General features: G+C 39.8%; 4 protein-coding genes across 5 annotated transcripts; 3 read left to right on the plus strand and 1 right to left on the minus strand.

The window, feature by feature from the left end:
- The first annotated feature begins 1,799 nt into the window (after nt 1-1,799).
- On the plus strand, nt 1,800-3,946 carry LOC138593541 (ferritin, lower subunit). 2 transcript variants are annotated; one of them, XM_069664601.1, is made up of 5 exons: nt 1,800-1,952; nt 2,547-2,650; nt 2,785-2,931; nt 3,053-3,178; nt 3,404-3,946. In XM_069664601.1, exons 2-5 carry the CDS (start codon nt 2,549-2,551, stop codon nt 3,551-3,553), a joined length of 525 nt encoding a protein of 174 aa, XP_069520702.1. In that variant the 5' UTR covers nt 1,800-1,952; nt 2,547-2,548; the 3' UTR covers nt 3,554-3,946. The 2 variants fall into 2 exon arrangements, with proteins under 2 accessions (XP_069520702.1, XP_069520701.1); XM_069664600.1 differs by having other exon boundaries at nt 1,800-1,897.
- Nucleotides 3,947-6,393: 2,447 nt separating this feature from the next.
- On the plus strand, nt 6,394-9,419 carry syt5b (synaptotagmin Vb). The gene is made up of 8 exons (XM_069664589.1): nt 6,394-6,592; nt 7,400-7,575; nt 7,662-7,760; nt 7,853-8,020; nt 8,377-8,544; nt 8,769-8,886; nt 8,997-9,130; nt 9,210-9,419. Exons 1-8 carry the CDS (start codon nt 6,394-6,396, stop codon nt 9,417-9,419), a joined length of 1,272 nt encoding a protein of 423 aa, XP_069520690.1.
- A 1,073-nt stretch (nt 9,420-10,492) lies between these two features.
- On the plus strand, nt 10,493-13,483 carry LOC138593973 (dynein axonemal assembly factor 3-like). Its single transcript, XM_069665061.1, has 11 exons — nt 10,493-10,574; nt 10,864-10,970; nt 11,066-11,159; nt 11,272-11,426; nt 11,582-11,761; nt 11,989-12,111; nt 12,193-12,315; nt 12,417-12,561; nt 12,818-12,932; nt 13,078-13,152; nt 13,342-13,483. The coding sequence occupies exons 1-11, from the start codon at nt 10,493-10,495 to the stop codon at nt 13,481-13,483; spliced, it is 1,341 nt and encodes a 446-aa protein (XP_069521162.1).
- Nucleotides 13,484-13,703: 220 nt separating this feature from the next.
- Nucleotides 13,704-19,404, minus strand: LOC138593177 (troponin T, slow skeletal muscle-like). Its single transcript, XM_069664064.1, has 12 exons — nt 19,378-19,404; nt 16,161-16,204; nt 16,049-16,075; nt 15,590-15,608; nt 15,388-15,448; nt 15,177-15,293; nt 15,019-15,096; nt 14,824-14,937; nt 14,606-14,715; nt 14,379-14,469; nt 14,255-14,295; nt 13,704-13,933 (listed from the first exon to the last, which is right to left on the minus strand). Exons 2-12 carry the CDS (start codon nt 16,195-16,197, stop codon nt 13,888-13,890), a joined length of 741 nt encoding a protein of 246 aa, XP_069520165.1. The 5' UTR covers nt 16,198-16,204; nt 19,378-19,404; the 3' UTR covers nt 13,704-13,887.
- Nucleotides 19,405-19,561: the final 157 nt, after the last annotated feature.

Raw genomic sequence — 19,561 nt, forward strand, 5'->3', positions numbered from 1 at the left:
TTCTTTAACAGTCTTATGTATCACTCACTTTAAATGTTTGCACTGGAAAATGTAAACAAAGGCCACGCCAGCAGTTTCAGGCATTTAAATACCTATATAGAAATAATCAGGCTTGTCGCTGATGGTCTGGTTTGCTGTTTTTTTGCTCATATAGAGTAATCAGAATTAATTTCAGTCTGTTTCATAACCAGGAGCTTTAAATTATAAATATATACTTACAACAAATTTTATTTCTAAGGACTTTGGTGTAACTTAAACCTTTGCAAATACAATGCAAGTGCAAACAAAATAAATTCAAGGTGATTGTGTGAGTGAAGGCCATTAAACAATTTGCTCTGACTCAGGCTGACGGAATGTGAGGTCAAACTGTGCAGAAAGAACATTGCTCTACAATTATTCTGCCTTAGGTATGATAAAGAGAAGTTCCTCCATCATCTTCAATGACTTAATTACACCCAGATTCACAACCGATTATATGCCAGTGCACGTCACCCGCAACTGAGGGACATCCACTGACTTCCCAACCACAAGAGGACTTACTTTAAACCCTGCCTGCTGCTCACACACTGTACACACACTGGCTTTTGATGAGTCGTGTCTCCATGTGTGTTGATGAGCTTAACCATCAGGGTCTGCTAACAATCTCAACAGCCCATAGGGGCTCTGCAAATACATGGTCAATTTTATGATTTTAGAAATAGCTGATAAAAGTGAGTTGTTTACCGTATTCTGTGAGGATTGGTTGAATGCTTACAGTAACACCACATGCGGGTCTTTTGCCCATGTTCAGTGGCTCCCTGTGGCTTTGCCAGAAAAGAAAACTTTTTTTTTAAATTTAATTTTCATTCATCATTGTTGTGGCAAAGTGTTTTTACATTCTCTAACTGTAAAAAATGTGCAGCCTATATACCAAATTATTATTATTATTCATATTTTGTCAACCTGAATGTGAGTCATATCCTGTGTCTACGTCTCCTTTCCAGTCTTACCGGTAGCTAGTTATGAGTCTCACTAGCTTGAGTAGTCATGGATGTCAAATCAGTAAAAAGAAAAGTCTCAAATGAAAACTGAGAATTTCAAAGTGCATGGACAGGTTTGTTTCCTTTTAGCACCAACGCTAGTGTCTTACCGGAATGCTTGATCTGCGGCGAGAAATGAGCAAACAACAACTACATTTTATTTATTTATCTTTTGCACGAAAGAGAAGCCAGCTCTTCATTGCCAATCTATCTGAAGTAGGCATTCTAGGGGACTTTTCCCCCACCAATGTTCAGTTTTGTGTTATGCTGATAATAACAATAACAATAACAATAACTTTATTGATCCACAAAGGGAAATTCACTTGTCTGGCATCTCATCTACCATTTACTGAAGAATGAAAAAGTCTGATGGCTGTGGGTACAAAATAAAAAATAACAAATATGTAAACAGTTTTCTTTATTGTAGTTCCAATTCCATAAATGCAACAAATTGTGGTATTTTTGTGATGGAAATGCCAGGTTAAAGCCCACTGGAGGGTCGTCGTGCATAAAGTGGTAAAACATATCAATGAATGCTCATTGAGATCTTGTAATGTTAACAAGCTTAGACTTAATAAGCCGCGTTACCTTTATTGTAAAGTTAAAATATGTTTTGTGGCTCCAGACAGATTTTGTTGGGGAGGGGCGGCTAAAAATGGCTTCTTTAAAAGAAAAGGTTCCTGACCCCTGGTATAAACTGGATGACATGTGTTATACGTCCCCAACACAGGCGGTGGCAGTATAGATGAAGAGAGACTGTGAACACACAATCGAGCTACCATTATCGGGGGAGGGAGGGTGTTTTGTGGTGTGTAAACAACAAGATAAAGCCAGTAACAGTACTGGTGCAGAGGAGTAGTGTTACATTCACAGACCAAGTAAGTCAAGAAAAGGAGCAACTTCATTGAAGCAACAGCCAGGCTCTTTTGTCAGGTTAGCTAATGTACAGTTGATGCTAAAGTAGATAACTTTAGCTAAACAATCAGCATGCAGCTTCGGCTAGTTGTCAGTGTCAGCTTGTCAAAGCGTTAGTTGCTATTTCTTTATGCTTTCACCAAAATGTCGTTCGGAGCTTCTGACCTGGATTAAAAAAAAATGTTATATGGTTGTTTTATTAATGTTATCTATCACAGGTAAATTTATATCAACTCCACCACGACTGCTAGCAAAATATGCTAACTTTAGCATAACCTTCCGAACACCTGACCAGAAACGTCACAGCCCACCTGAACCAAAATCTCATAATAACACATGACGAAAGTCTGGCTGATGTTTCACTGAAGCTGTTAAACATCGGTTTCATAAAGGCTGGAGAGCAAAGAAGAGCAGATATTAGACACGCTTCAGAGGACGAGTGAACAATAGCATTTGTTAGCAGAGTTAGCAGGTCGAGAGAGTCTAGGTATTTTGTTTCCTAAGGACTGTGTTTTTTGTTGTTGATACGAATCGGGAAACGTATCATCCTGAAGTTAAGTAATCTTTTTTATTATCTGTTGTATTTTACACTTATATTTCTCTGTCTTTTAGAAATGCAGTCTGTGGTCAAACAAAACCTCCACGCGGAGACAGAAGGAGACATCAACAAGCTCATTAACCTGAAGCTCAATGCATCCTACACCTACCTTTCTCTGGTATGATAAGTGACGTTTATTCACAGCTGAATAGTCTCTGTTTAAACAATACATAATGCCCTCTTAGTTAGGATTCTTCTTTCTTAGTATCTGCACTTGAATCCTTAAATATTCTGTTTCTTTCATGTCTCTAGGGGATGTATTTTGACAGGGATGATGTTGCCCTGCCTAAATTCTCCAGTTTTTTCTTGGAGCGTTCGGTGAAAGAGAGGGAACAAGCGGAGAAGCTGCTGGAATATCAGAACATGAGAGGAGGACGCATCTTGCTTCAGAATATTGCAGTAAGTACACAATGTACCATTTTTTTCAGATGGGGTTTTGGGGTATTTTTAATCCATTATTGTTAAGATTTTGACATTTCTTTGAACACATGTTCAGCCAACTACCAACTTTCTGTTGTAGAAACCAACTAGAGAGGATTGGAGAGGTGGTCTGGATGCAATGTCTTTCTCTCTGGACTACCAGAAGTCTATGAACACTTGTATCATAGATGTGCACCGCAGAGCTGGCGGCCACACTGACCCTCATGTAAGTCTGACACTATTTGATATAATAACTGCCACTTTCTTATCACTATTCCTAGTGAATATTAAAAAACACTACTTTGTTACACAGTGTGGTGACTGTGTGAGATGTGTGTTCAACAAAATCACAGTCCGGATTGAGGGTGGTTTAGCCTGTCTAGTTTATAACTTTTTATAGTTTTTATGGATCCTTAACATCCTACTGTTTTCTGTCTTACTTTTTCTGTAGCTGTGCGACTTCCTCGAGCAGCACTTCCTCATCGACAGCCATGACACCATCAAGAAGCTGGGCGATTACATCGGCAGTCTGACCCGACTCACTTCCTCCGAGACGCACGGTCCTATGGGAGAATACCTCTTTGATAAACACACTCTGTAAAAGGTCACAACAGTCCAGCAAGACAAGCTCCATATTTACAAAGCTATGTAGAGTTAGGAGGGCAACAGTCCCTTTTAAACTGTGCATTGTACTCCGTTACGAAAAAGTTTACCACAGACTTCGTCCTTGTAGCAGTGGTGCAAGAGAAGTTCAAAGCAAAATGACAGGAAATACCTCAATTTTTATCCAAAAAACACATTGGAAGATAATATTTTCATTGAAATGGTGCTGAAAACTACAATTTGTTCTCGTTCATGTTGAATCATGAGTCATGCATTCCAGTCTTTAAAAGGTATTTTGGCCTTGTATTTTTTAAAATGCATACATTTTGAGTCAAACAAAATTATTTAATAAAGGAATACTGAAACATTAAATAAAGTCAAATTATGCTGACCTTTTGTTTGTTTCATTTTTTTTACAACCAGTTTAACAGTTAAATTGTATGTCCAAGTCGTCTGATCTGTTGTGAACATTGTGTTTTTCCCTAATGTCATGTCTGCACATATAGAACACAGTAATGATAACAGCAGGACTTTGCTTACTCACTGTTGGGTGGAAGCTTAATGTTTAACATGAGGCTACCGGTCACTTTGTGGTTAAAAATGTGCCGTAAATGACATGTTTCAGCAGAGATAAGACTCAGATGCAGTGTGCAATATGTCATACAAGTGCATCCCAGCCAGCGGCCTGAAATGTTTCTTATTCTGTGGGAGCTTCAGTTGCGTCTAATGCAGCAAAAACACCAGAGTTACACTGAACAAATATTGTACAGTTGTATAAACAAAGATTGGATCAATTTATGTCTTTGATAAAATCTGTTCTTTGCCCAAGAATAAATATTATGACAAAAAAAAACTGTATTTACAAAACATCAGCAGAGCAAATGTTGTGTAAATATAGAGGATTGCCCTTAATGGTAATAGTAATAACAGGTTCTGTTAAATAGGGAAACAGCCCTAAAGTAAAGGCCTTAAAGGTCAATAGAATCGTTTTTGTTGCTGTAGGTTTTATGTTTGTTTTTTTATTCATTTCCCTCGGAAGTTTAGTAATCGAACGATTAGAGGAAGCTGTTACATGTTGGATTGGAGCCTCTGTTATCTCCAGATGAAGTGTTGCAAACACTTGGCAGCATGCCTGCAGATTACGCTTCACAGTGCTCTAAATACGGATATGTGTTTTGTACAGTAAAATGGTAAGCCAAGGGATGTGCAGGATGGAATATCCTCTCAGTGAAAGTTGTGTGTAGATCGACGATCGACGGCGAGGACAGCTATGCTGATGGGGGATTAGTGAAGGGCCCAATGCACACAATCCCTTCAGTCTAATGGATAAACACAACCACTGCTGCCACGTCTCCTGAGTATGATAAACAGTCAGGTTTACTGCCTAGCAAGGAGAAGCCGTATATTATTAAGATTTTTAACAATGGAGTGGGACTGTAAGAAGGGTGTCTGCTGCTCTTTAAGCATTTCTAGTCAGACACATAAAGCAACAGATGTGTTGTCAGTATTCTAATATCGGGAGGAGGGCTAGAGGGGGATTAAATCACAACGCTGCTCTAGTGATTTGCCAGGGCTTCAGCTTTGATGGAAAGGGTTGTAGCATGTCAGTCAGAGTCAGCAATATACAGAAGGAACGATGAAGGTGTGAGGCAGAAAGGGAAGCAAAAAGAAATACATTTTTAAACTAAGACTTTCTCCAAAGCTCTTCCTGTGTAAAGGGAATTAAAGGAACATATCAACAGGTAAGAAAAATATACATGAGAATATACATGCAGATTTTATTCTAAAAAAGTATTTTTGTCTTAAGAGAAGGCAGGGAATTTATATTTTGGGCTTCTTTTGAAAAGCCTTAATAAACTGTTTAGACAGGAAGTCATCTTAAACATCATGCACTATAAACACTCTATGCTTTTTATTATGACATGTCTGCACATATAGAACACAGTAATGATAACAGCGGGACTTTGCTTACTCACTGTTGTGGAGGCTTAATGTTTAACATCAGGCTACCAGACAATTTGTGGTTGAAAATGTCCCGTAAATTACATGTTTCAGCAAAGATAAGATTCAGTTCTGAAAGTACTGTATGTCTAATGAGTGCAGCATAGCCGGCGTATGTCCTGTTTTTCTCTCTTACGACTATCCCAGTTGCATCTAGTGAATCAGGGCCTCAACACACCAAGGTTCATTTAAATATTTTAGATACGATTGGATTCATTCTGATTGATTTGGATTAAATAAATTCTTTGACCAAGAGAAAATATTATTACAGCCTGAGATCAGAAAACAAGTATTGTAGACTTAAAATCTAAGCGATTGCCTTTATCGGGGGAAAAAAAACCTATTCTGTTTATCTGCTGTGAGAATAAAGCCTCATTAAAAATGTAAAAATTAAGAGCAAAGTTTTTTAAACATTTGTTTTCAAGAAAACTCTACATGCAGAAAAATTGAGGGAGGAGACCATCCCTATTTATTAAAGCTTTGAGGATCCGGGATTTTGGATTAATATTGTAGCGCCAGAGTTTAATCCAGTTACATGCAAAGACAGTGATGAGAGAAAAATGGGGATGGGACAAACGAGTGAACGCCTGAGTTGCGGGGCGGGGGAGATGACAGAGAGAATGAGAGTAACAGAGGGATTAGGGTCAGCCATGTTGAGCATCTGGCTTAGAGATGTCCTACGCTCTCCAAATGTACTGCAACGCATGGACATAGGGATTACATAGCATACATATGAAACTGTGTTATCTCTCAGCGTAGGGGCCAAAACGACACAGAACAGAGCAAATCAACACCGAGAGAATTACTGCGCTGATTCTGCTGTTTTTCACAGCTGACATGAGGCTGGCCAGTGCAGCGGTCCGGGCCCGGAGGGCTGCGGAGTCGTCCGAACTGGAGTCAGAGGAGGCCACAGAGCCAGTTCATCATGAGCACTCCCACACAGAGCACCACGAGCACTCCCATACAGAACATAAACCCGGCCACGACTACAACCACATGAAGGAGAAGTTCATGAATGAACTCGGTCATCTGCCCAGTAAGCCCCTTCTAGAAACGGTCAAGAGAAATTCATAACCTAATTTACTTGTTGAAATAAACTGTATATTTTTGGTTATTATTCCAAAGAGGAAATGTACAGGACTGACTATATAATTTGTAAATATGATATTACATTTGTATTTACCAGTTAAGTCCAGCTGTTACTGAATATGAAGTCTCTCTAAGAGGTTCAAGATATAGTAGATATGCACGGAAACTGTGTTTGTGACGGATTGAACATATTATAAAGAATGTTTTCACAGTAATATAACTGATTTTCAACATTAATGTCAATATAAATATCAGACAAAAAAGTGAACAACAATTGTTCACTGCCGAGGTGCTTTGAGAAAGGCACTTAATGATGCAGGGGACAGTGTGGTTGTACAGGGCAACTCCCCAGTCGGGAGTGTGTTATTATCAGATTGTGGTGAAGGGTGTTGCTGACACGCAGCATGCGTGTCAGCAAACCGTCCCGAGATAACAAGTGCTTAAAAAATTTTAGGATCAAGGAAAAAATGCTCCACAGAACCGACTGTTGGTATGATGTTTCCTTATAATACGCATTACCTCCATGGTTCTGTTTGCAAGCTTGGAAAATTGTTAAAAATAATAATATATCATTTTCAATAATATATTATTATTTATTATATTATTTATTATATATATATATTGCAAAACTTTAAATAGATTCAGACGAATAAAAGAAAAAAAGGACACCAGTGGATCAGACGTAAACACCTCTGTGACATCATAATCATCATCCCATTCTGTATGAGTGAAGTCACCTCTTTTTGTTTTGCAGTCCCCATGTGGGCAGTTGCAGCCATCGTTGTGGTGGTCCTGGTTTTGATGGCGTGCTTCATATTCTGTGTTTTCAAAAAATGCTTTGGGAAAACGAAAAAGCCCAAGAAAGTGAGAGAGAGGAAGACGGGTCGCCGCAGAAAGGAAAAGGAAGGTGAAGGAGAGGCTGGAGAGAAGGTATGTTTATTTTTATTCTTGTGTAATCTTACCTGATGTAGATTTTCATGATGAATCTCCAATGCACTGATGCTTTTATTTTGAAGGAGGGGGATGTGAAGAAGCAGGGGGAGGAAGAGGAGAAAGAACAGGAGAAGTTGGGTAAGCTGGAGTTCTCATTGGACTACAACTTCACTGACGCCCAGGTAGGTCCCGTCTGATCAGACATTCAAGATAACAGTTAGAATACAGGAACCATGACCTTACCTTTCTGATCCTTGTTCTCTTTCCTGTTCAGCTTATAGTGGGCATCCTTCAGGCTCAGGACCTTGCTGCCATGGACATGGGCGGGACCTCAGACCCTTATGTCAAAGTGTTTTTGTTGCCAGACAAAAAGAAGAAGTATGAAACCAAAGTTCAGCGCAAGAATTTATGCCCTGTTTTCAACGAGACTTTCATCTTCAAGGTATCCCGTGCCTGTCATTTAGCGTTTGATGTCTTGATGTTTTTTCTCTCGTCTTTATGTCTCAATCACAGCTTGTTTTGGTGTTGATCACACATCACTTTGTACGCTCATGAGGCAGAAGTTTGGCCTATATCTCCACTTCCCCTCGTCTTTGGTCTTTCATTCCCTGAATGGCGTCTGTCAAGGTATCCCTCGTCAAAAAATAACAATGCAGTATGTCTTTCATCGTCTCCTGTCACTTTATGTTGTTTGTTATTGTCTGAATCAGTACTTTTTGTTATAGTGAAACAAAACGGTATACTCTCTACCTTCTCCTATTGCACATCCCAAAATATGTCTTTAATGTTGCTTTGTAGATCCCGTATGCAGAGCTGGGGGGAAAGACTTTAGTGCTGCAAGTCTTTGACTTTGATCGTTTCTCCAAGCATGATATGATCGGTGAGATAAAGATTCCCATGAACAGTGTTGACCTCGGGCAGCCGATGCAACAATGGAGAGACTTGGAGAGTGGAGAGAAGGAGGAGGTATGATATATTGTGTTTTCAATCAACCTTGTTTAAGTTAAGGTCAATTTGGTTAAGAAAATAAGCACTGAAAAAGATTAAAGAACATTATTTGTAGCAGTCATATTTACACCATTATAAACTGTATATCTTTTAAATTGAAAACAATTTAGAAGCTTTATTAGGGATTTCATGAATTTGATTTGATGGGACATGATCGTCACTTGAGATAATTTTTCTTTCAGCAAGAAAAACTGGGCGATATTTGCATTTCTTTACGGTACGTACCCACTGCTGGAAAACTGACAGTGAACATCATGGAGGCAAAGAATCTGAAGAAAATGGATGTTGGTGGCTTATCAGGTAATTCAGCCTCACACAACTTATTATTATTCTGTCGGTTATTTACTTCATTCCTTGTAAGAATGAGCTACAAAACACAACTATATCACCCTCTTTTCCTCTTCCATAAGATCCATATGTGAAGATCGTTCTGCAGCAAAATGGGAAACGGATTAAGAAGAAAAAGACGACAGTCAAGAAAAACACGCTCAATCCTTACTTTAACGAGAGTTTCAGCTTTGACGTGCCCTTCGAGCAGATACAGGTAGGCTCTGTTTAGATCAATGTAAAAAGTGTTGATGCTGGGAATGATCTGATAACACTTCTTCCTTTATTCCTCCCAGAAAGTGCAGGTCGTCATCACGGTGTTCGACTATGATAAACTTGGGAGCAATGACCCCATTGGGAAAACCTTCATGGGGTACGGAGCTACAGGAGTGGGCCTGCGCCACTGGTCGGACATGCTTGCCAATCCCAGACGTCCGGTAGCCCAGTGGCACACTCTCCTACCAGAAGAAGAAGTGGATGCGGCTGTCAAAGCAAAACCTCGTTAAATTCACACCTTGCTCAAGTATTAATACTGATGTTAATCCTGATGTTTTGCATATCTGTATTCTGTTTTGTTTCTTTTAAGATACTTTAATGTGTTTGTTTGCGTGTGTGATGTACAGATACTTTTGATATTTGTTTGTTATTAAAGCATCAGCTTCACATATCCACCTTGTACTGTAAACCCCTATGATTCCTTAATTGTATACTTGGAGAAGTAAAGTTGTACATTTGCATGTTTTGTGCGTTTTTATGCATGGGTCTTATATAATATTTATTCATCATCTCATCAGTCTGTGTTCTGAAATGTTTGTTTGGAGACGAGAAGCTTATACAATCCATGTTATCTCAACTGGGCTTTTTGCTTTTTTGTGGTACTGTGATGCAGCAAAGTCCTGACAAATGTCTTTTGTAATGCTCTCGATCTTTAAAAATAAAAATAAACACTCAGTGGACAGTTTAACATCAATGCTTCTCTTACTCTCTTACTTTTAATTAAAGTTTATTAAGTGAATTTATTTAAAGAAATTGGCATATATGGTGATAATCTAACTGTTTAACTGCGAGAATGGTTGAATGTTTTAAAATTTTATTTGGAAAGCTATTACAGAGAAAACGGTATTACCTTATGTATGGTACATGAGGAGTAAACTCAAATCCAGTGTATGGCCGCTAGATGGCGCCTGTCTTCCCCATTTGGAAACTGTTGCCTAGCAACACAACTCTAACCCTCTCCTGTTAGCTGCAAACCTTTGACAAAAAACAGCCTATGAGGTGAGTTTTTCCTGTCGTTTTTGTTTCATTTTATAGTATCTTGTCGGAGCTTACGAAATATTTTATCACCATGTTGTGGTTTAAGACGAGAGTTCGCTCCTAGATAAAAGCTTCATTGATAAGCTGACATTAAATGTACCGAGTACCGTTTGCTAGCGTTTGTAAACTGTCGTGCTAAACTACACGAACACGGAGCCAACTGACAGAATATTTAAACATTGTGGAGATATTAACATTAAAACTACTGGTGGAGACTTACAGTCAGGTCTACGGCTCTGTGTCTGTCTTTGGGGTACTTTACAGGATGAGTGCTGGACGGGCATCCGAGGGCGCCGGCTGCATCAGTTGGTGGGGCTTCAGTCCTGCACGCGACCTGCTGAGCACTGGTGAGAGCCTAAAGGGTGTGCGCGTGGTGTCACACGCGTGCGTCAGAGTTTCTGCAGTTTTGGAAACTGAATAGGCTAGATTTGGTTAGATATTGTACTTGAGTGCATTTTTAATTTTTTTTTTACTGGAGAATTTCAATTACGGTTAGTTAGTCTACTTGATACAGATGATACATTTGATACTTGATAGTCTACCAGATACAGATACATATTTAACCACTTCAAACACAATTAAGACATTCACTGCCACATTCTACTTTATGCTTTCTGTTTCTGTGTCTGTGTCTAGGCCCAGTGAGACTTGAAGGTGAGGCCAATGTTTTACTGATTGGAGCTGGAGATCCACGACATATTTTGAAGACAGTTGCTGGTTTGCAGAACAACGAAAGCCTCCATGTGAGTGTCTTAAACTAATGTGGTCATGTGACCCTAAGGACAAATGTGTGTAGGAAACTGCTAGCTTCAAACATTTTCTCTCTGCTCTCCTGCAGGTGTGGGTGATAGAGAACAGCATGGAGGAGGTGGCTAGACAGCTGCTGCTTCTCTACCTGGCACTGATGCCCCCAGAAAGCATGGGAAATAATGGTGACTTGCATTTTGTGAAACGATTTACTTCATAATGCCGAGTAAACATACTAAGAAAGCTAGATGTAACCTTAATGTTTATGTTATTTTTCCATGTTTTTTATGTATTTAGAGAAGACAGAGGTTTTCCTGGAGGTGTTTGGGAACAGTGAGATCCGCAGTCAGACAGAAGAGACACTGAGACTTGCAGCATCACAGCTCTCTCTCTGTGTTACTGAGACACTGGAGACAGCAGCACACCCGTGTCTGAACACAACTCTTCTTAAGGTTCAATAACTTATTAAACTAAACCTATACTCTTTGCTTCTTTAAGTCCTTATGATTGACCGTACCAAAATTACAACAAGTGCAAAATGTGGTCGTGTAAGTGTTCACAAATTAAGCAAAAGGCTTCTTACTTTATACTTTAAATATTTCCACAGTTCAAGGAGAGAGATGAGCTAACCAGGATATTCAAGTCATGGATCCAGCCTCAGACTTGTGCTCCCATTTTAATGTCCAAAGCCTGGGATTATCGGGTCAGACAGCACCTCGGGACACGCTACGACTCCAAGAAGGGCTGCTTCGACTGGGACCTTACAATGAAACTATACGAGAAAGGGGTATTTGAATATTTCCATATAACACATACACACTATATTTCACTTGTATTTGAGGTTTCATTTTTGTAATTTTGGAGCAATCTGGCACTAGAATTTCTTGCAGTTATAAAGTTCTGTCTTATCTTTACTTATATTTATTGTATATGTAATATTTATTAAAAGGACATATTTTTGAAAGGTTTTGTGTTGCACTTACTGATGGAGACTCTTTTTTAATCTGTCTGCAGTGTGGTATCATCAACAAACAACAATATGTGCGGTGGAGGGAGCGAGGTTTGGCCTTCGAAATGAGGGAGGGTGTCTACCAAATAACCAATCCAAGTTTGCTCTCCTACAGAGTGTTCAGGCAGGTAAGGGCCCGTTTTTCCCTCGATGACACAATGAGACACACAAACGATCTTAATCCTCTGTGTGTGTGTGTGTTTGGATAGAAAGGGGACAAGGTGGCTGTCAGGGGCTACTGGGGAGACATTGTTTCCGGTCCTTACCTCTCCTTTGGCATTGAAACTGATGACAAAGACCTGCTGAAGACACAGAATGGGCAACAAACCAAGGTAGAATATACCGTAATAGAAGCTCAGATTACATGTTAGATTATAGTTATGTCCTTTATTATTCAGTAGCGGTAAATTGTGCTTCTATCTGTTTTCCACAGACAGCCCAGGATATCTCTTTTGCAAACGTACATGCACTGTTCCAGTCGCTGTCCAGCAGACGGGGCTGCCCCACTACTTCTCAGTCGGACGCAGAGGCAGAGGAGCCGTCCCCGCAGACTGACCGAAAATCTGTCACCATTAACGGTAAGTGGTTATTAACTTTAGCAGGCCTGGGGCTCCAGATGATTGAACAGAAACTGCAGCTTACATAACGACAAAAGCTGTTAAAGTCACGGTGTAAAAGGTTCACACTGAGGTGAAAGACGGAATTTGATTATGTGGCATATTTTTGGTTTCAGTGTGATTTAATGAACATGTTTGAAATGGGAACTGGGTCTTTGAGGTTTTTAGAGTGGTTGATCGCTTCTCATCTTAATTCATTTGATTAAATCCCCTACAGACTTGATGCATCTGAACGGGATCTCTGTGACCTTCCTGCCAATGGACTCACTTCACAAACTGTCCCAGAAACAGAAATACTCCCACTTCTTTAACACCATCTACTTCTCTGCCAGGTAAGGGTGTTTTTTCTCTGATTACTACAAAGATAATCTCACTGAATGAATGTTTTAATAAATATAGTAACTCAACCAAACATCCCGTCACAGTACCATGTTTCCTGTCTGTGTTTTTGTTCCCCTCTATGTAAATGCTGTAAAGCTGCGTGCACCAGTTGGGCACAACGATGAGACAGATTGCAGCACCAGACGCTGTGCTTGTCGTGGAGTTGGCCAAGTGAGGGTTTTTATAGTAACAGGGCTTGTTACCATGGTGACAGTACAGTCACCAAGAGTACAGTGACTATGCTGTGTAATTCATCAGATTTTTTTTGTGTTTGCTACATATCCCATATTCATATTCAATGACAGTTAATAATAGCTGTAATTGCGGTCTTTGTATAAGAGTTGCATTTGTGTGTCTCAGGTACATTTTGGATCTGAACAAAGAACAGGAGGCCGGCTTTGCAGAGAGAGTGGCCAGCATCGCTCTCGAGGCCGAATTTGAGCCTTGGCAGGAGGGGAGGAGTGACGACGTTCATGCGGTTTTCATACCACAGAAGAAGTAACGGTGGTTTATCTCTGCAGCTTTCCCTTCACGATATGCAACAGATTGATTGACAGCAGAGGCATTATACTTTATGTTATGCAGTCAGAAATTAAGCTTGCTTTATAAGGAAGTTTACCAGCCTGCGAGTGGCCTTGTTTGTAGCAGATGTCAATCTTTATTGTTTCAATTTTCAAGGATGTTTCAATTTAATTTCTATTTTAAATGACACATATAGTTAATGTCAAATTTATGTAAACATGCCATTTATTAAGTTCAATTTCAAATGAGTGTATTTCAATGAGTGTCACACAAAAATCTGACATACTGTACGTGTCTTAGCTCAAGTGATGAACACTGCAAAATTGATGCAATCTCGTACTGAAACTTTTGAGCCGTCTGTTTCTTCGTGCCTCCTTTGAGAGTTCACTTCCAGCGTCCTCCAACCTTCCCCTTACCATGGACCTTTTTGCTGCATTGAAACAAAAACAAAAAAGTTGATTATGAACAGTCATAGTTTGCACCAAAATGACAAGAAGGCAAGTAGTTTAACTAACTTCCCTTTCTACCCTATCACTCTCTCTTAGATGTGTGCATCTCCTACCTAAGATGGGAAATGTGTCAGAGCGTTTAGTTTGTTGTTTCCTGTGTTTATGCCTGTCGTCCATCTGTGTTATGTTTGCAAAGTGGAACCCACTGAGTGGATGCAAAGTAGCTCCCCACGGTGCTCTACTTTTTCTCTCTTGTTGGCGTAGGAGTGTCATACTAGATTGAGACAAGCAGATTCACTCACAATTTCTGAGCATGTTGGATTCTGTTCAGTAGGACAGTGATCTGAAAAATACACAAATTCTGACGTCACAAATTAGCCATTTTTAAAAGGCTACCTTTTGTGTTTCCTCAGCTGAATGACTCACCTCGTACTTCTGCCTCCTCATCTTCTCAGTCAGGTCAAATTTCTCCGACTCCAGCTCGTAGATCCAGTCCCACATCTCCTTGGCTCTCTCTCTGAAACACAACAATTTGATGTGACAGAAGTATACAGCATCTAAAAAGGTAGCTACTTTGATATGCAGCAGCTTTAAATGGCATGTGCCAGTCTTACACAACATGAAGCTGGCTCTTTAAATGGTCTGAAACTGACCTCAGGCCGTCCTCTCTCAGGTGCTCAATAGCCAGCGGCTTGCGTCTCTCTGCTAGAGTCTTCTTCTTGATTTCCCTCGCAGTTTGCTTTTTGCCTCGCCTCTGCTCCACCTGCAGGAAAAACAAAATGCTCTTTCAAGGAGGACAAGAATTCATGTAGAGTGGTGCTTTCAGAGGGCAAGAGAAAGAATGTATACGAGACAAATCTTTTTCTCGTACCTTGGCCAGAAACCCTCCAAAGTGGGCTCCCATGTTGGAGAGCACTTTCTTCTTCTTGGCTTCATCCTCTGCCCTCTTCTTGGCCTCTTCATCCTCTTTCCTCTGTCTCTCCTCCTGCGAAAGTGTTTACATCGTGATCTGAGTGGACTGTTGACGTGTGGATTCATATGTAATGCAATGTTGAACATTTATTACAGCAATCCGTGTCTGTCTGTCCCGCTCTTTCTCAGCCCTCACACGCTGCTGCTCTGCTCTCTCTGCCCGACGGCTCTCCTGTAACAGAAACACCATGATAGCTGTATATTTCCTCACAGCTCTTTAAAGCAATAATAAATAGCGGGGAAAGACATTACAATTCTGTCTTTCAGTCCAATCAGCTCCTGCTCCTCTTTCTTCCTCTGCTCAAAGTGGACATCGATAAGAGTCTGCAGCTCCAGGAGATCTTTCTCCATCCTTTTCCTGTGGATATCCTAACAGGGAGCAGCAAACACGCAGAAAAAGATTGTTGAATGTTGTTTATTGCGTTCAAAGTGTTTCAATTACGACTATTTTGAAGGTACATACATCAAAATCCACTCTCTCCCCCTCTGGGATTTTAGGTGCAGCAAGCTGTGTGACCAGTGGTCTGTAAACAAACATGAAGGGATATCAACATTTAGTTTTTCTTTTTTAAAATCATCAGATTGTTTTAATGTCTTTGCAACGATTTTATGGTTCAAATTTGACGAGCATTTTTTTAAATTAAAGCTTTGCTATGTAGTCTTACTTGTATTTTGGTCGTTCTTCTTCAACATGACAGCCAGAGCAGCAACGAAAAAAAGCACAACATATAAAACTACCAAGTTAAACTCTTAACAGGCAAAAGAGGCATAAAGCAAATTTGCATGAAGCTTTCATACATTAGAAAACTCGCAGTTTATAGCCAAAGTTCATAATTATGACTTGTGTAGTGCTCTACAACAGGAGTTTTACACTGGTAATGTGCCTGCTGGGCAGCATAGGTTTTCCCAGTTCATTTTGAATTGAAGTTCCTGTTTCACCATGCTGCTGCTGCTGATGGATTTAGATCCTGAATGAAACTTTACAGCTTTAAGCAAACACTAGACTGATAACAATATGGAAATTAATATTTGCATTAAAAGGTTCTGTGTGGACTCTTCACCGGTTTGTGTTACAGCTTGAATTTGAATGTGTTGAATCTGTATTTCCCAGAAACATTTCTCACCCCCTTCTCCCTGCTCCTCGTCTTCTTCTAGTGACAAAAAAAAAGATTGAAATAGTGATTAGAGTTGAGAGATAAAATGAAACTGCAGATAAATCAATTGACCTTGCCTTACCCTCCGGATGACCTCCATGATCTTCTAAATCAGACATGGTGGCACTGGAGAGAAAACGATAACAAAAAACGATTACAAGAAAATCAAAACTGTTGTAAATGTAGATCTGCTACAAATGGTTACAACTGGATACATTTGGAGGATGTGTTTTTGCAGAAAATGTTCTACAAACTGATTTTAGCAGCAAAACAACACTCTGAGTGGATTTGCCTCTAAAGCCTTACGTTGTCTGTCATGGCCTTTAGTTTATGGTTGTTAACATTAGCTAACTTGTTGATGTTGCTGTCTAACTTTTTTCTGGATCAGTTTTACTCTGTTATTCTTCTTATAGTTTTTAACAACAAGTGGCATCCCCAAAGGGCTGAGAAATGAAGCAAACTCAAATTTACCAAAACCTGCTGTTCCCCAAATGGCCACTTGAGGCTGGCTCCAAAAGCGAGTCAATCCCCATAAAGACCCATGTTAAATGGATAGAAGCCCAACTTTACAGCAGCTTTTAACATTTCTATAGCTAGGTACAAAAACGGTTTTGGTCTCTATAGCTAATGTCTCTAATCATGACAACTTTAAGATGGGTGAATTGTTATAGAACTCACCCATTAAAATGATAGTGTGGTCGCCTTGAGTGACAGGTGTGTGCTGCTAACTGTCTGTTTGTTGTTCGGTCACTTAACTTAACCTCTTGTCGGTGTTTGTGTTGTTAATGCCTTTTGGGGATTTTTTCTTTTTAATATCTGATTATTTATATGGTTCTCTGTGTGGTTTATTGTACTAACAGAATGAGCAAAAAGTCTTTGTTACAGCTTTTTTTTACCGTTCAGTAACTATTTTATTCAAATATTAGCAGTGATTAGCAGGTTGGTGACTTCTCTCACTGTGCCTAGCCTGTTCAGTGTTTCAACTCCAGTGACTGATTTGTGGCATCTAGGCATGGGTGTCAGGATTGTTATTGTCTTTTTCCTGTGGAGAGGACAGCGGGCTGTAGTGATGAGAAGACCTTTACCCAGTTCTTTTCAAGTTAGTGTGCCAACAAGGGGCTAATGTGCTACGTTCCACAAGCTCTCTCGGCTTCAATTGGTCAAACAAACAAACAACCCCTGGTCAGCAACCACCAAGCAAACTATCCCATTCGATGGGAAATATGATGGTTAGCTATCTAATTAGCCGTGGGGCCCAACCTCATATAGCTTTGATTACTATGCCATCCTGCTGTGCAAGTCACTTCTGGCTCTGAAATAATACAAAAGTTACATGGTGACGTGGTGAGGCTTCAGAATGGTAGCTCACAATGGTATTGAATGGTAGTTTTAACACTACATTTAAATGAACGAATTTTACCAATGTCGCAAAAATATTGATCATATTTTTTATTCCTGCATTCCACTGAAGATGTATTGTAGGTTCAATGGAGGTGAGTGCTTTTGTTCAAAGAGGAAGATCAAGGGGAAGGCCATTTGTTGCTAATGATCTAGGAATAGAAGAGGCCAGAGGGACTACGGGCCGGGGCAGTGTCCTGTTACCCAGGATAGGAGCGAGGTATCAGCTGGCCAATCCTTCATCTTTAATTTGATTAAGAGAGAATGTGGGATGGAGAAATTAAGCTGGTTGTCTGGCTGCTATTAACACCAGCCATGTCCTCTATTATCATTTGATCTACTTGCAGTTTCCCTGAACTGAGGGGACGTCAAAATGTGCATGGAGCCCATTACTTCTGTAGTATATATACATATTACAGTGTGTTTCAGTGTTACAGGAGGTAAAGGATAATCTTTCCAAATCATCTGACTAGTTAAACTCAGAAAAATGACAGACACAGGCAAAAGACCAAATTTCAAAACACTATTTTCAATTCAAACAACTGGAAGCCTTCCCAGAATGCCTTTCTTTGAGCCTATTACCATGATAGATCAAGCACTGGGGCCCACAAAGTCTCTCAGATCCCTTCACAGTTATCTTTCAGCCAAGATCTCAGCGCATGAGCATGTGAATGTGAATAAACATGGGCACACAGACAAAAGGCAGATGAGGGATTGAGAGAGGAATTCAGCACATCGCTTCACTGTTGAATGTTTCTGGAAAAACTGAGCCGCAGAGTCACAGGCGGACGGAGGGGACAAGAGTACCAAGAATAACCTGTCAGGAGGGAGCATTACTAATTTCAATATGCTTTGATCAATAGAAAATTTCATACATTTCTACCAAATGTAGTAGGCCCAAAATGTCTATGAATATGCACACAAGTCCAGTGTTTTTCCATTTGGTACAGCAATAAAAAACATGGTATCTTGGATTTATGTTTTTCTCTCAATATTTGCATGATATGGTTTCAATGAGGAACTGTTACAAGCAGACACTAAATTTATTGAGTCTAACATTTCACAATAAAAAAAGGAGGAAGTACTAGTTTAATAAGATATCTTTTGCGGTTATTTAAGTGTTAAAAAGCACAGTAATAGTTTTGCCACATGAGGGCAGGGTAAACACAACACTGACATATTAGCGCTATATAACCTAGCAAACAGCTTCCACTTGGAGCAGCGTTGAAATTCATTTGGAGTCTTTTTTTATGCCACATGATCAATGTAAGTCCAAAACTAACTCTCTTTTTAGCTCTGTTTTTGGTCTCCACCAACTCCCTGTGAGAAATATGTGGCTCATTAGCCATGCTCCACTATGTTCCCTAGCTAACATCAGTTGCTAACTTGGTGTTCGTCTGTTGACTGGTATGCGGCAGGTAGCGTACAGTTGATCATTTGGGGGGTTGCGAGATGTGAGACCATTGAGAGTGGATCAAAATGTTAAAGTGGTGATTCAAGAAAATTAAAACACTAAGCTAAAAGATGCTAAAAAAAAAAGCTCTGTGGTGCTGAAGAGCAGCTGTAGATTTGTTGCTAATTCTCTTTTGGGGGCAACAACTTTCACATTACACATGATTTGACACATTAAAACAATATTGATTGATTGATTATAAGGGCTTGAACAAATATAGCAAGTGTTTTCATATAACAATAACATAATTTTAGAAGTTATAATCAAACCCAAGTGTGCACACGTTCACTGGAAATGGTACAAACCGATTGCACTTCTTCTGATTGTGCCAGATAAAAATATGGAAGAGTTAAAAAATACGTAAAAAACAGACCAGCCTGAACTGCTTTGGTGGCTGAAAGAAAGACACAACATGTACAATAAAGTTTAGAAAAGTCAAATCACATACCTGAACAGCCGCAGAGAAGGATGTTCAATGATGATGAAAGCGAGAGGAGTGTTGACCAGAGGGGAGACAGAGCTTTATATAAGGGGTCCTCTTGGGTGACTTGGACTAAAATGTGTGTGTGTGTGGGTTTGTGTGTGCATGGAGGGCATGATTTGGAGAAGAAGGACGGAGACGATGTGGATTA

Source organism: Semicossyphus pulcher, unplaced genomic scaffold (genome assembly GCF_022749685.1).
Source record: "Semicossyphus pulcher isolate SPU_LCO1_2020_fin unplaced genomic scaffold, fSemPul1.0.p SCAF_16, whole genome shotgun sequence".
Lineage (NCBI taxonomy): Eukaryota > Metazoa > Chordata > Actinopteri > Labriformes > Labridae > Semicossyphus > Semicossyphus pulcher.

Bases quoted from the DNA above. Each gene is read 5' to 3' on its own strand.
- LOC138593541 (XM_069664601.1), top strand. From the start codon at position 2,549: ATGCAGTCTGTGGTCAAACAAAACCTCCACGCGGAGACAGAAGGAGAC. The intron at 2,651-2,784 runs GTATGATAAGTG...TCATGTCTCTAG, and splicing joins CCTACACCTACCTTTCTCTG to GGGATGTATTTTGACAGGGA. The intron at 2,932-3,052 runs GTAAGTACACAA...TTTCTGTTGTAG, and splicing joins TCTTGCTTCAGAATATTGCA to AAACCAACTAGAGAGGATTG.
- syt5b (XM_069664589.1), top strand. From the start codon at position 6,394: ATGAGGCTGGCCAGTGCAGCGGTCCGGGCCCGGAGGGCTGCGGAGTCG. The intron at 7,576-7,661 runs GTATGTTTATTT...TTTATTTTGAAG, and splicing joins AAGGAGAGGCTGGAGAGAAG to GAGGGGGATGTGAAGAAGCA. The intron at 8,887-8,996 runs GTAATTCAGCCT...CTCTTCCATAAG, and splicing joins GGATGTTGGTGGCTTATCAG to ATCCATATGTGAAGATCGTT.
- LOC138593973 (XM_069665061.1), top strand. From the start codon at position 10,493: ATGAGTGCTGGACGGGCATCCGAGGGCGCCGGCTGCATCAGTTGGTGG. The intron at 10,575-10,863 runs GTGAGAGCCTAA...GTCTGTGTCTAG, and splicing joins ACGCGACCTGCTGAGCACTG to GCCCAGTGAGACTTGAAGGT. The intron at 11,160-11,271 runs GTGACTTGCATT...TTATGTATTTAG, and splicing joins AGAAAGCATGGGAAATAATG to AGAAGACAGAGGTTTTCCTG.
- LOC138593177 (XM_069664064.1), bottom strand. From the start codon at position 16,197: ATGTCTGATTTAGAAGATCATGGAGGTCATCCGGAGG. The intron at 15,294-15,387 runs GTATGTACCTTC...GCTCCCTGTTAG, and splicing joins GGGAGAGAGTGGATTTTGAT to GATATCCACAGGAAAAGGAT. The intron at 14,296-14,378 runs GTGAGTCATTCA...TGTATTTTTCAG, and splicing joins TGAGGAGGCAGAAGTACGAG to ATCACTGTCCTACTGAACAG.